Here is a 14,733-nt window from a genome sequence, read left to right on the forward strand (position 1 = left end):
TTTTTTATACCTCCAAATGAAATTTAACCATAGCGAACTGCTGAGACAAGGGTTTCAGCAGATGAGCTTCTTGGTTCCAGATACAGCCATGCACAAGAGGCAGTATCCCACACCCATGACTGCCTGCTCCAAGCTGACATGCCAGGTTCAAATCACTAATGCCACTGTTGGTGACAGAGTGTTGCAACCACCCAGCAAAATGACCTCCCAACCTGGCTACCCAAGGATCCTGTGTAGCACTAACTTCAACTGGAAGCATAAATCTATTATTTGATTCATGCCGGTCTTGCTGACTGGACGGACAGTTTCACTAGGACAGAGGACAGGTTTTTTTTCCTCTCTATGATAGACATCCATCAGTCTTGCCCACTCAGGACCAGTTGCCCTTCTTCTGGCAAGGGATCCTGGACCTTCTTTTAGAAAGCCACACCCTCTCATTCATGTCTATGCAGTTGCAGTGGGATGGACTCTCTCCCATGCCAGGTATGGTCATATGACTCAGGCCTAGCCAATCAGAGGTCTCATGCCTCTGACCATAGGGACTGGAGTCAGGAGTGAGCATGTGACCAAAGCAGACCCAACAAGGCAGGATATGGGGACTAGTATTCAGAGTATTGAGAGAAAACCATGCCCTGTGTCTCCTGGATGTCAAACTCAGCAAAAGCGGGCATGCAACCACAGGCTGATGCATTGCTTGGGAATGAAAACAACATGTAGAGCAACAGAGCTGAGAGATGGAGAAAGGCCAGGCCAACCTAAGCTCCCTGGGTCAAGCAAAGCCTGAAGCTAGACATACCTTTGGATTTTTCAGTCATATAAGGAAATAAATCCTCTCTTTGATTCTATCAGTTTGATTTTTTTTGTGTTACTTGCAAATGAATGTAAGTTCTGTGAGGGCAGGGAAGTTGTCAGTTTCATTCACCGCCACATGCTCTGTACTTAGCATGTGCCTAGCACACAACAGCAGCGTAATATTAACAATCAGTAAATTAATTATGCAAATGCCTTACGCAGGGAGCCTGCCTCCTCGTGCCCCTGCCCAGGTAATTGGGTAATTCCAAACACTGACAATTCCCAGTTTCGCTCTATTTATTGCGTGAGGACTTTGCAGACTGTAGGAGACTTGGAGGGCACCCTTCAAGAATTCTGTGGGAGGGAGGCCTAGGAAACAGCAGACACTTGCCTCGGCCAAGAATAAGGTATGGCAGCTGAAACAGCTCACCCCACGACCCAGAGACGCTGGTGTCTCCTAACGGAAGAGCCATCTCTCCCTGCTCAAGGAGACATTCTGGACTGGGCAGGAACTAGCTCCCTGAGTACTGCATGCCCCACGGCAGTTACTTAACTGTGAAATGGCAACAAGGCTGTTTTGCATCACAGATCCGAGCATGGACCACTGGGATTTGAACCCCACTGCCCCCCCTTACAAACAGTGGGCCTCATGCACATGGCCTCCGTTCTCTGTGCCTTAGCTTCCTCGTCTGCGAAACGAGGCTAATGCTAGCGGAAGCACACATGCGATGTTATAAGGATTAAATAAATTAACGAATGTGAGCAAGAAGCCAGCACACTTTAAACACTGTGCACCTGCCTCACGGCCAGTATTACTAGTTCTTCCAGAGAGTTGTGGGAGGACTAAATGAAACACCGGCTGTTCCATGCTTACCTGCCATAGCCAGCACAAAGCAAAAACTTAATAAATGATCTGTTACAACATAAAAGCCAGCGTGACGCCACAGGGGAGGCTAACCAACCACACCCCTGTGGATAGCAACCAGTGCACGCACACCTGAGGACCAGTACAAGGTGAAGTGCCCCCTCTCCAGGGGCGCCTGGGGGCTCAGTCGGCTAAGCACTGACTCTTGGTTTCGGCTCAGGTCATGATCTCACGGTTCGTGAGTTCGAGCCCTGTGTCAGGCTCTGTGCTAACAGTGCAGAACCTGCTTGGGAATTCTCTCTCTCCCTGCGCCCCCCCCTCAAAATAAATAAACTTAAAAAAAAAAAGTGCCTCCTTTCCGGGGGTGCCACCAATCCAAGCGGGACTTTGGTGCACTCCAGATGGACACAGCCCCATACGGCATACAGGGTTCGGAAGCAGACACCCAGGTTTCTGCCTCTCTGGCCGCCTCAGCCACATACCCTCATGCAAGACGATGTCTGAACATCTGCCTTGCAGCCCTGCCCCTGACCACCTCCTCACCCTGGAGAGAAGCCCCAAACACCCCAATGTCCTCTTGCAGAGAAGCAAGGGGGTGGGGAGAGAAAACCCCAAAGACCTCGTCTCCCCCAAAAGGCAGTTTAACTAAAAAAGACTACTCCACTGAGTAGGACAAAGTTAACCAAAAATGGACTAGAGTTTATTTTTTCCCTACTATCCAGAAAGGAAAAGGAGGTGATGAGAAGTTCAGGATATGGGAGAAAATGTAGAAAAGCAAGGGAACTGCATTTTCTCTGGACACTGACACCTACATCCCGACTGCACAAATGTTGGCAATGCCCCACTGTCTGCAGGGGCGGCACATTTGTGTCGATTACAGGAGAAACCATACGTTGATTGCATATGCAAGCCATGCTGTTCTCCTCCAGGAAGCATTTCTAGGCTGTGGCAGGGGTAGGGGCCACCCTCCTGCCCTGTGCACCCCTGGAGGCTGGTGAGACGGAGTGTGAATCACAACACCCAAAAGCAGCATCCTGGTTTGAAATGAAACCTGTAAGCAAATGCTCGGGCATGTAAATCCATAAAGAACTTAATTACTAGACAGAAGGTAATTTGAGTCCGATCAACTTTTAATAATTAAGCATAAATATTAATGAATCTTCATTTCCAGAAAGTCTTCTCAACTACTATTGTAGTTGAGACTAGACCTGATTCTCCAGCAAATGCCAAAGCCACCGTATTTGTTTCTCTGGTAAGCAGAGACAGAATAACTAACAGTGGGCAGGTTAGGGGGGAAATGTCATGTGATCAGACCTAATCCCCATCAGACTGGACAATCCACAGGCTCGCTGTTTTGACCGAAGGGCTGTCTGGCCTCTGTTTACACACCCCAGCACTGGGTGCTCGCGACTCCCAGAGACAGCTTATTCCGTCTCCGGACAGCTAAGTGCTGCAAAGTTCACCAGACTGAATCAAAGTCAGCACCTTGTACCTTTCACCGTGTACTTTACATCCTGACCTTGAGGCCTTCAACAGGTTAGGGGACGTTAGTGGTTTCAAGACAGCAGCTGTGCCCCTCGCTCTAAATTTTCCTTCTCAACCCCACGCCTGCCCTCAGGAAAATGCACAGCTGATGCTCTGGGCTGAGCAGTGGCCGTGGGTGCCAGGGCTGGGATGAACTTGGGGCTGGAAACAGGTGAGAAACTAGATAGACTATAGAGCCTGGAGCAAAGAAAGTCCCAAAAGAGCTTGCTGGAGTTGAAGAAGGGTCTAACCTATGATAGGCACTTCCCAGAGTTAGGAAGGTAGGAGGGATCTTTTGGGAACACCAGAAATACGACGGGACCATCAGAAGAATATTAAATCAATTACATCAACAGAAATCATGGTTTATTGTTATTCTGTGCTTTTTTTAAATCCAGAAAGAAAACAAAAATTCAGTCCTCTCAAATCCAACTAGATCCCCTAGCCCTGTCCCTGCCCACACATTTTAGTCACCCCCACCTGTGGATCAAAAAGTAAAGATGGGGGGCGCCTGGGTGGCTCAGTCGGTTAAGCGGCTGACTTCGGCTCAGGTCATGATCTCGCGGTCCGTGAGTTCGAGCCCCGCGTCGGGCTCCGTGCTGACAGCTCAGAGCCTGGAGCCTGTTTCAGATTCTGTGTCTCCCTCTCTCTGACCCTCCCCTGTTCATGCTCTGTCTCTCTCTGTCTCAAAAAATGAATAAACGTTAAAAAAAAAAATTTTTTTAAAAAAGTAAAGATGGCAGCAAAAGAGCCAAAACAAACGTGTGAGGTAGACAAGACACAAAAGGCTGAAACCAAAAACACAGAACAACAGACGGCCGAAAGGAAAGAGTTAAGACCTTGAAAATGCCATTTACAATCTACGCTTTCCCAAAGCAAAAATTAGTGTTGCTCTTCTTTGTAATTTTTTTTTTCCTTTTTTGAGCCTTTACAGCCAGCGCCCAACCTTTTTTTTGAAAGAAGGAAAAAGATCCCTTTATTTCTTAGTTGGAACAGCTTAAGCAAGAACTTAAGAGGAAAGTAGGTCAACTGACCTACTTTTTTCCTCTTTGGAAATGTTTGCATTTGGGATCCGAGTTGGTGGAAAATTTCCATTCCACATTCTGCTGGGCAGAGGAGAACTAGCAATCTAACTTTGACATGATGAATCTGTGACAAGCCAACCATCCTTCCAAATGACCCCGTGTGTTACCCTCACAGCTTTCAAAAAACATTGCAAGAGGGGGATCATGTTCATAACGTAAGAAAATCCAGACTTTCGCTTTTTGGGGGTGGGAAGGCTAAACAGGTATTGTCTTCCTTTTAAGCACAGTCATTTGATGTCATCTTTTTCTTTACTTCCATGACAGCAGAAGCATCGCCTCAGGGTGTGAGGCCACCATTTACATATTCAAATCATGATATGCATCTCCAAAGGCTACCGTGTTTATTTATTCCAGGTAACAAATGGAAGCATTTCTTGTATGCCAGGAATGTTCTAAACACTTTATAAATATTATAACTTAATCCTCATAACACAACTACAAAGTGGATATTACTACTTTCTGCACCTGCCGGTGTCTTCGGCTATTCCAGGCTTAGCATGAATTTCGTGTCTGGGTCCACAGCTGCCCAAGTCCCTCATTCTGGCTGCAGGTTCCAAACCTCACCACGGTTCCCTGTCCTCCCACGGATCTTGGACAGCAAGGACGGGGCCTAAGCTGGTTCACTCTCTCCATCTCGGCCCCAGAAAAGCTAGCTTCTGAGAGTGATCCCAAAGGCCAAACAGGGCATTGCCAGATTTCCCTCCAGCTGGGCCAGGAGACCAGTGGCATCTCCACTCCACAAGGTCACAGAATGAGCAGAGGTGAGATTTAAAAATAGAACCCGGGCAGCATCTAAAAGAGGTTCAAATGAATATACAGTAAGGGATAGTGAATCCAGAGGCAACACTTCTAGGCCCCGATCTCCCTCCCTGGGTAACAGTATATTTAAGGGACCGCCAAAATGCAGTAGGAAAGGCCAGGATCCAGAAGCCCTACAGCTCCTGTGATTCCTGCTGGGTGACAGAGGTTGGTTTCTCAAGCTCTCTGGGCCTCAGTATGGTCACCTGTAAAAAGTGAACCATGACTGGGTCAAGAGCAGTTGAGAGCCCCTGTGAGACGGTGCACATCCACCCTCCCCCCCACCCCCATATGTCTAAACAGCCACATGCAACCATCATGCTGGAGGGATCGCCGATGATCAGCGCTGGTCAGCCAACCAAGTCCTTCCATGCAGCTCAGAGAAGAAGGGACCTCCCAGCGCATGCAGTTGGAGGAACTGAGTCTACGCTCCATTCCCACTCGGCCTCTGCCTTCCAGGCACAATCCTTCCCACCTCACAGAGGGCTGCCTCCCTGCAGGACGCCTGGTGGGTCCGCCTTTCAGCTGCAGGACTCCTGAAAACCATCCAGAAGGGGTCACCACTGCCTGTGCCTCGGCTCCTGGACCAGTAACGCCACCAGCAATAGAGAAATGAGGAAGGTGAAGAAGCCAACAGTCTTGGGAAGAACACCCTTCATCCTCAGCCCGCAGACTCCCAAGCGCCCACTGGTGGCCAGCCCCGTGCCCTGGCCATAGTTTCCAATGCTCCCAACCACCAGAGAAAGCTCTGGAGCCTCAGCAGGAGCAGAGCCCATGGTCCTCGAGTGATGCCAGCAAAACATGCGCTCAGAATCACATTGTATCCCAGACACAAAGGACAGAAAGCGTAAAGGTCCCCATTCTCCCATTCGGTGAGTCCACTAGCCATCCAGACTGCCCAGTGGTAAGCTGTAGCCACCAAAAAGTTCTTTCTTGTACCGAAGTGAAACGTATCTCTTCCAAACGCTTAGCCCCCAGCTCCGGTCGCATCCCCTTTAATAATCTCCTCCTCTCAAGACAGAACTTGAGATCAAGAAGTGGCAGCTCTGTTCCCCCATCCATCCCACACCACAGGTTCTCTTTTCCAAGACCGACATTCCCCCAGGTAATCACCACATATGACAATGACTTCTATTTCCTTCCCTGCCTTCAAATACATTTGGAAGCGTTGTAATCAAGAGCAAGGTAGGGGCGCCTGGATGGCTCCGTTGGCTAAGCGTCCGACTTCAGCTCAGGTCATGATCTCACAGCTCATGAGTTCAAGCCACCAGTTGGGCTCTGCGCTGACAGCTCCGAGCCTGGAGCCTGCTTGGGATTCTGTGTCTTCCTCTCTCTCTGCCCCTCCCCCACTGCTAGCTCGCTCTCTCTCTCTCTCTCTCTCTCTCAAAAAATAAACATTAAAAAAAAAAAGATCAAGGTGAACAAGGAGTCTAAAGGTTTGGGCCCATCCTAGAACCCTGCAGCCCTGAGAGTCACAGTGTGGAAAGGTAGGAAGCAGTGCCCGTTCCACTGGGTAGCTCAAGTTTTGCGTGGAAAGCCACCCCCAACTGCTGGGCACCCTGCAGACTGCACCGTCTGTCCACGTGGATGGGGAATACCTCCTCCCCGGTGAAGGTCAGAAAAGCCATGACAGTAACACCCCACCCGCATGCAGGTGAGGCTGTGTTCAAGGTCCGCCACGAGGCCCTGAGAAGGGTCTTGTGGGAGTAGTTTACCAAACCAACTACATCAGCCACTGCTGATTCCCCACCAAGTCCTAAGGTTAACCTGCAAGACGGCCAGCGGGCGGCCGCCAAGACAATACATCATGGCTCACGTTGTGACTGTTTTCCTACAAGTAAAGCACAGAAAGAGAAATGGGGTCTGACTGAGCCAATGTTCAGACAGAGGATGTTCTTAATAATTTTAGATACATGTTGAAGTCCAAAAATAGATTTTTCTCCTCCAAGCCAAGCTCATATGCAGTAGCTTTCCTCAGGAGTATTTTTGTATAACTACAAGGCTCTCTTACAACCCTGGAACATAACAATGAACGAAGGAGAACCAAGGAATAACTTTACCACTTTCTCTTTTTAACAGAGGAGACTATTGAGAACCCCTTGGTCCCAACAGGAAGCCAGTTCTCCTCCCCTCCCCTTCTTGTTCTGAGTCCTCTCCCAACCCCCCAGCTCCATATACACTCTGTTTCCCAGAGGGGGTGGGGTCTCTGGCGGCCCACCTCAGACTCGGAGAGACATCAGCACTCACACCGAAAATCCCAATTTCATAGATGGGCATTTAAAGGACACACCCAGGGGCTGTTGGGTGGCTCAGTCGGTTAAGCGTCCAACTTCAGCTCAGGTCGTGATCTCACGGTTGGTGAGTTCCAGCCCCGCGTCAGGCTCTGTGCTGACAGCTCAGAGCCTGGAGCCTGCTTCAGATTCTGTGTCTCCCTCTCTCTCTGCCCCTCTTCCTTTCGTGCTTTGTCTCTCTTTCTTTCTCAAAAATAAACATTTAAAAAATAATAAATAAATAAATAAATAAATAAATAAATAAATAAAGGACATGCCCAAGGTCACAGAGCTGCTAGGTTCTAGAGTGGGCCCCATAGCTTCAGACTCCTTGTCCACATTGCTCTTTGGAGTGTATACCCCACAACACATCCGGATGTGTTTGAGGGAAGGGAAGGAACTAGAAATCACAGTGGTCATTTTTAACCTGCATCTAAAATCCAGCTAAATTAACTAGGACTGTTTTACCCAGAAAAGAAAAGACTTATATTGGGATTGTAACAGATGACATTATTGACTCAAATTCTCCTCCCCTCCTTGTCTTCCTCACAGGAAAGAAGTAGAATATATTTTTCCACCCCTGAACCCTGGGACATAACGTGGCCAATGGTGTGAGATGAGGGCAATAGCGTCCTGCTTCAAAGACTGGATTCACAAGCCAAGAATGCCACTTGGTCTCTGGTCCCTGAGAAAAGTGTGCATGGGCCAGCCTGCCGGTCCCCAGGAGGAGCATGGGAGATACAGGGAGCAGAGCTGCCCCCGCTAAGATGTCTGCCAAGACCAGTTGAAGGCAGAGCCCCCAGCCAACCTGGGGCAAAGTCTCCCTAACAATTAAATGGGTGCAGGCTGTCTGGGCACATTATGGTCAGCAGCTCCATCTCTGGAAGGTTTGGTACGGGGGAGGCTCTCAGAGATGCTGTCAGGAAATGCCTACGTTGGGGCAGAAGCTGGACCATACCAGTCGTTCCAGACTTTGGGATTTTAGGTATGAGCAAAGGTACTCTCAAGAGTTTGGAAACCAGCATGGGGCTGCTACATTTTTTACTCTTCTGAGCAAAGGCACTATATAAAAATAACTACTGTTTACTGTCACCACCAATTCATAAAAGATGATGGAACATCTGAACACTGAAACTGAGGAAAGGCTATCATCTTAGAATATGACTCAGTCCTCTCCAAGCAAAGACGGTCAGCCACCCTCCACACATGAGCCTTTTTCTTTCATTCTGTCACAGATCAATAAAAACTCTGTCACTAAATAGCTCCGGTCTGTGTATTAGCAACTTTCTCACATACTTTATGATAGAACTGTCAAAAGAACATGAAATCAGTTACATAAATTACGAGACCTAAATCATGGCTCTGTTTGTCCTGTGACAATATAAAAATAACGTTTTTTCCATCAGGAGAGAAAATAAAGCTAGAGATCAATTGGGAGTCCCTGTGTCATGCCTTCTCTGCTGGCTGCCACAAGCATGCAGGGCCCCTGCAAAGCCCCATCTCCACAGAACTCCTGAGCTGCACTACACAGGTGCCTGAGATGCTACCGTTGTGTTTCCATGATCCCAATGGATAAATGAAAAGGAAAACAATGATTCAAGCTCTCCTAGGGCTACAGGGACACAAAACTGGGAGTGACAGGCAGGGCATCCCCCAGGACCGGCTTCGAGGACGTGTCGCTCAGTCACCTGTGAATGTTGACTCCCTTCTTTCTGGGCCATAAAGAGCCTCTCCATCCTTCTGTTGGATAAGTGGAGGCCTGGAGAAGGAAGGCGTCTACAAGCAGATGGCTCTAGCTTAACCTCACTCATCAGACCCTGAGGGGACCCACACACCCACCAGGGCCCAGTGCACAGAAGCAATGGCTGTTCATGGGGACCAGAAAGACTGGGATCTAAACTGACACTTCACTTCCACCTTCTATTCTTTCTATGGACACTTACTATGGCAGGCATCCAGGGAAAATGAATAAGGTCCTTAGTTTCACAGGCTTTTGTTAAGGGAGGAGAATTCACAAAAGCAAACAACAAGATAAATATCAATTGGGTGAGCACTCTTTTTTTTTTTAATGTTTATTTATTTTTCTGAAAGAGAGACAGAGAGGGGGAAAGGGAGACCGAGAATCTGTGCCAACAAAGCAGAGCCCGACATGGGGCTCAAACTCACAAATAGTGAGATCATGACCTAACCTGAAATCAAGAGTCAGATGCTTAACTGACTAAGCCACCCAGGAGTCCCGAGTGAGCACTCTTAAAGAGATAAGTGTAGTAAAGTGAGAGAAATTGACAAAGGCTGCTCTAGGTAAGGATTCAGGAAAGGGCCTCTTGGGAAAAGGGGATATTTGAGATGAGAAATAAGAATGCATCATCCATGCAAAAAAAGCTAGGAAACGAGCAATACCAAATAGATTAAAAGCAAGTGCAAAGGGCCTGGGGTAGCAAATGGCTTGTCTGAAGAAGAAAAATGCCAGAGCTGTGGAAGCAAGGTGGACAAGGGGAGAATTGTGGTATAAGGCTGAAGCAGGAAGCAAGACCCATCATCTGGGGACCTGCAGGCCCCAGCATGAAGTTTGAAGTTCATTGCAAGTATAAAGGGAAGTAAGCGATGGGTATTAAGCAGGGGAGTGACAGGATCTGACTTATATTTAAAATATTCTCAGGACGCTGTGTGAATGATAAATTGTAGAGGGGTCAGAGTGAAACAGGCAGACCACTGAAGATACTCTTGCATGAACTGGATGGTGCCTCTGTGACCTTTATGACCTGGGACAGTCCCTGAAAAATGCTACAGTTCACCCCATCTGTAATGTTGTGACTGCCTATACTTAGGAGTTCACAAGCTCTTTAGGCTCTTGAAGATGGGGATGAAGGCGTACGTGGCCTCGCTCGCCCCTGCATGATGTCTGCATGATTTCACTCCAGCTGCCTTTCCTGGAGCTGGAGCCATGCCCACAGCTTGCCTGTGAGGGCCTCCCTAGTAGCCCTTGAGATCCCACGGTCTCTAGTGCCCATCGTGACACTGGGGTCATCTCTACATCCGGATGGAATTGAGAACACATGGAAGCTGGCCAGGAAGCAGGTTGGCAATTCACACCGCAAGAGGGCACACAGGCCAAGGGGAGGTTGGCCAAGCTCCCAGGAAGCAGGCAGAAGTGCAACAAAGGCAGGTAAGGGTCTGATGGATGCTAACTGTGGCAGGTGAGATCAATTCTGACCAGAGGAGCCCTCAGGCAAACCTCGGCTCAGTGCTGACAAGGGAGGGAAGACTCGGGGAGCAAGGCCAGGAGACAACTCATCCAGAGAAACCTGACAGTCTGGCCAGGCTGCTGGAGAATATGAGACCACATGGAGCAGAGAGGAGATGTCTCGGTCAAGTCTATCCCGGATAAGCCAGCACCCAGGAGACCAGCCTGCTGTCTGGGGACACACAAGCAAGCTGAGCTCAGATCATCTGAGCCTGGCCCATTCCAGAAGAACTGCCTAGTTGATTCAGAAACTTATGAATAAATTGGGGTGCCTGGGTGGCTCATTCAGTTAAGCATCCGACTTCGGCTCAGGTCATGATCTCATGGCTTACGGGTTCCAGCCCAGCATCGGGCTCTGTGCTGACAGTTCAGAGGCTGGAGCCTGCTTCAGATTCTGTCTCCCGATCTCTCTCTATCCCTTCACCACTCGTGCGCTCTCTCTCTCAAAAATAAACAAACATTAAAAAAAAAAAAGTATGAATAAATAATAAATGCTTATTTGTTTTCAACTACTGAGTTTTGGGGTGATTTGTTATGTAGCAACAGCTAACGGATACAGAAGAGTCTGATGGCCAGTAGCCACTCTTATTTCACTGTAGCAAGTCTCTGCTGAAATCACAATCCTGTTTCCCTGTTTGAGGCCTCTACAGGTTCAGATCACTGGACGGGGTCATGAGCTTGAGACGTGTTCTTGAACCTTACAAGTCTGTTGGTGACATTATGAAAATGTCCTCCCTGACCTGGACCTGTCTCCTTATCTGTAAAATGAGGAATGAGACACTTCCAGGGAGGCTTCCAGCTCTCGTGTTCTATGCTTGGGTGACCCTGACCTCTTCATTCAGCCATTCTGTCATCTCAGCAACAAGTACTTGTTCAGAGCCTGCCGTGTGCCAGCCTATGGCCGGGATCTGGGATGCAGGCTTAGACAACGAGATGTGGGCCCTGCCTACCAGGAGCTCACGGTGCAGTGAGAGCTCACGGAGAGCTCACGCTTGGGTGTATAGAGAAGACACCTCTGAGGAGGCCCCGATGGTCAAGGAGTCTGTGAGTGAAAGCAGTGAGCAAGATCGTGGTCATCCCTCCCCAGCAGAGAGAGGGGAATGCACATTAGAAATCCCTGGTGCCTTCCGTGTCCTGGACCCCTGCTCGTACACGTCTGCCTTGGTCCCTGAGGGCCTTGATGGAGGCCACTCAGTAATTCAGCTCAGGCCCTGGGGAAATCACAACCTGTGGCTTGAACGCGGCACATTCAATGAGCAAACAGAGGACAGCCACGGGACCTCTCTCCACTCCACTCTCACCCAGGCGACGCAGGACAGCCAATCCTTAACCCTGGGAGACCGGCCAGTCTTCGTGGGGGTAGCGTGAAAGCAGCAGAGTCCAAAGTCCTCCACTAGCCCTGATGACCGTAGTCCTTCAGGACCTCCTGCCAACCCCAGAGAGAGGTGGACATGTGGAAATTATCCACCCCAGGGGCCCGGAAAGCCATCCTACCATGGAACCAGGGGGCGATGGATTTGGTGTTCCTCTCAAAGCCGGCTCGGCGAGGCAGCTGCTCCTCCTTAAACCAGCGGACTATGACTTCCCTGGAGACAGGTCTCCGTGGGCGCTCCCAAGTCCTGCTGAGAAGACAGCAGGGATGTGGAAAGTCAGGGAGGGAGGGGGAGGGGACCAGAAGAGCGGGGAGAAGGAGGAGGAGGGGGGAGGAGAGGAGAGGAGGGGAGAGGAGGGGAGAGGAGGGGAGCGGAGGGGAGAGGAGGGGAGAGGAGGGGGGGCCCGCTATGAGATGAATAAGCACGATGCCCACACTCACGCCTGTGGAGACAATTAAATGAGTCCAGGTGCTTGAAGGCACTTTGCAGATTATAACGTACCAGCTGTTATTACTTTTCCCCAAAGAGAACTGTTATCACTTGCTTCGAAAAAAAGCCGCACAGGTGGGAATGGAAAAGAGGACAGGAGGAGATGTCTGAGAGAAAGAAAAGGCATTTTCCCGGCCACTCATAGGCCTCCCGCCTGTGGCCGCCATGTGTCAGATGAGTGTCTACAAGGCTATTCTTTAAGGGCACTGTTGGTAATAACCAAAGATTTCAAACACCTCTACTGTCCACCAGTAGTTTTTGATAATTAACTTCTAGCACATCTATGGAGTAGAATACGACGTAACTATAAAAAAGGAAACTCGGAGCACCTGGGTGGCTGAGTGGGTTAAGGGTCTGACTCTCGCTTCTGGCTCAGATCATGATCCCAGGGTCACGGGATCAAGCCCTACATCGGATCTGCACTGACAGAATGGAGCCTACTTGGGATTCTCTCCCTCCCTCTCTCTGTGTCCCTCCCTCATCATGCTCGCTCTCTCTCTCTCTCACTGAAAGAAAGAAAGAAAGGAAGGAAGGAAGAAAGAAAGAAAGAAAGAAAGAAAGAAAGAAAGAAAGAAAGAAAGAAAGAAAACTAAATAGGGGCACTGGATGGCTCAGTCAGGGGAGCATGTGACTCTTCATCTCCAGGTTGTGAGTTTGAGCCCCATGTTGCAGGTAGAGATTACTTAAAAATATTTTTAAAAAAAGAAAACTAAATAAAAATAAATGAATAGCTAAGAATTGATGTGAAAAGCAGAGCCATGTGTACAGCATGCAACCTTTTCTTATAAAAAAAAAAGAGAGAGAGACTGGGCTAGGACTTTTTACGACTTTTCACGTCAGCAACTACACGACAGAAGTGGGCAGGCACACATAAACTAAGAACAGTGCTCCCACCCACGGGGCACGGGAAAACCAAGTAGGTGGAGGCAGGAATGGAAGTCTGTCTTTCTCCATATTTCTTTTTAAACTTCCTGGTTTGTGAATCATAAATGACAAGGGAGGGAGGGAGGAAGGAAAGGAGAAATGCAGACATGGTCAGCTCTCCCTAGACGGCGGGGAGAGGGAGAAGGGGGTTATGAATAATCCTAAATCCCAATTAAAGCAAGACTCAGACAAGCCACCGTCATTTGGGAGTGAATGGACTGCCCTGCAGATTAACTGTGGTTCGGGGAAGCAGCAAACACTCACTGTCCGCCCTCACCGGGGCAGGAGCTGCTCAGCAGTGATGGACGTGCGGGGACCAACCTTGGGGCTGGTCTAAGGAGACGCTCCAGGCAACCTCTTGACCGTGGGTCTGGCGAGCATGGGCAGTCACTTAAGTGTCCCTGCCAAAGCACTCCTGAGATGACCCCCCTGCACTCAAGCACACTCACCTGCAAACCCGGTATCAGAACCCAGGATGCACCAGCGCCACCTGCGGTTAGAAACAGCAGCCAACACTGGTTTCCAAGCTGCTGGACCATATTTAACCCATTTGAGGTCTTATATTACAAGTTCTTAACCCGGTATCTGTAGACCCTGAAGAGCTTGAAATTATATGCAGACATTTTGGGGTATGTTCATATGCACATTTTGGAAGCAAGACTGTATGCAGCTTTCTTTAGATTCTCAAAGGAATCCTAGACCCAAAATGTTAAGACTCCCAGAACTCCGGGGCTACTAGAAATCTCCGACCAGACTCCTCACTGTCCCCTCCCGCCCCATTATGCAGACTGAGACACTGAGGCCCATAGCGGGGAAATGACTAGCTCCAAATTTCACAGCAGTTGGAGCAGAGACAGGACTGGATCCTCCAGCCACACTGCATTTGCAGAGTCCCCCAGACCCACCTGACAGCTACGGCAAGGGGTGGCGGTGGCCCTGGGCCGGGAAGGTGGTGGTCAAGTCTGGCCTCCTGCTCCTGGCTCTGGCCAAGCTCTCGGAACATGGAGCTGAGGCCAGCGACGGTGCCCTTCTGGATGGCACGGAGTGAGTGGCGCCGGTACTCGTCCCTGGCGCGCTGGGCTCTGCGACTCCTCTCTTCATCAGCAGCCTTGGACCGGCGCACTGCAAAGGGGTAGAGAGTATGTTTACCCAGACCCGCAGCCCAGGCTGTACACTGAGCAAGTCAGGACTGGGCCCAGAGCCCTGGGAGTCACCCAGAGTCCCACGATTCACCTGGATTCACCCACATGGGCTGCATGGAGGTTCAGAGCTTGGAAACGGCAGGGCAGGCCCAGCCCTGGCCAGCAGCCCGGGGCTTGCCTGTCCCTGTGGAGGTAGAAACACTCGTGACACTTCAGGGTCATCTGCC

At 49.6% G+C, this 14,733-nt stretch overlaps 1 protein-coding gene across 2 annotated transcripts in view; it reads right to left on the reverse strand.

The window, feature by feature from the left end:
• SH2D4B (SH2 domain containing 4B) overlaps nt 1-14,733 on the reverse strand; it is a 65,332-nt gene that overhangs the window by 18,198 nt on the left and 32,401 nt on the right. The window contains exons 4-5 of one of the 2 annotated variants that reach the window (XM_078434481.2): nt 14,270-14,486; nt 12,073-12,197 (exon numbers count right to left, since the gene is read on the reverse strand). In XM_078434481.2, the coding sequence (XP_078290607.1) occupies nt 12,073-12,197; nt 14,270-14,486 (342 nt within the window). Of the gene's footprint in view, nt 1-12,072; nt 12,201-14,269; nt 14,487-14,733 lie in introns of both variants that reach the window. The other variant, XM_078434480.2, reaches the window with a different exon arrangement.

This window comes from Panthera onca, chromosome D2 (genome assembly GCF_046562875.1).
Source record: "Panthera onca isolate mPanOnc1 chromosome D2, mPanOnc1 haplotype 2, whole genome shotgun sequence".
NCBI classification, from domain to species: domain Eukaryota; kingdom Metazoa; phylum Chordata; class Mammalia; order Carnivora; family Felidae; genus Panthera; species Panthera onca.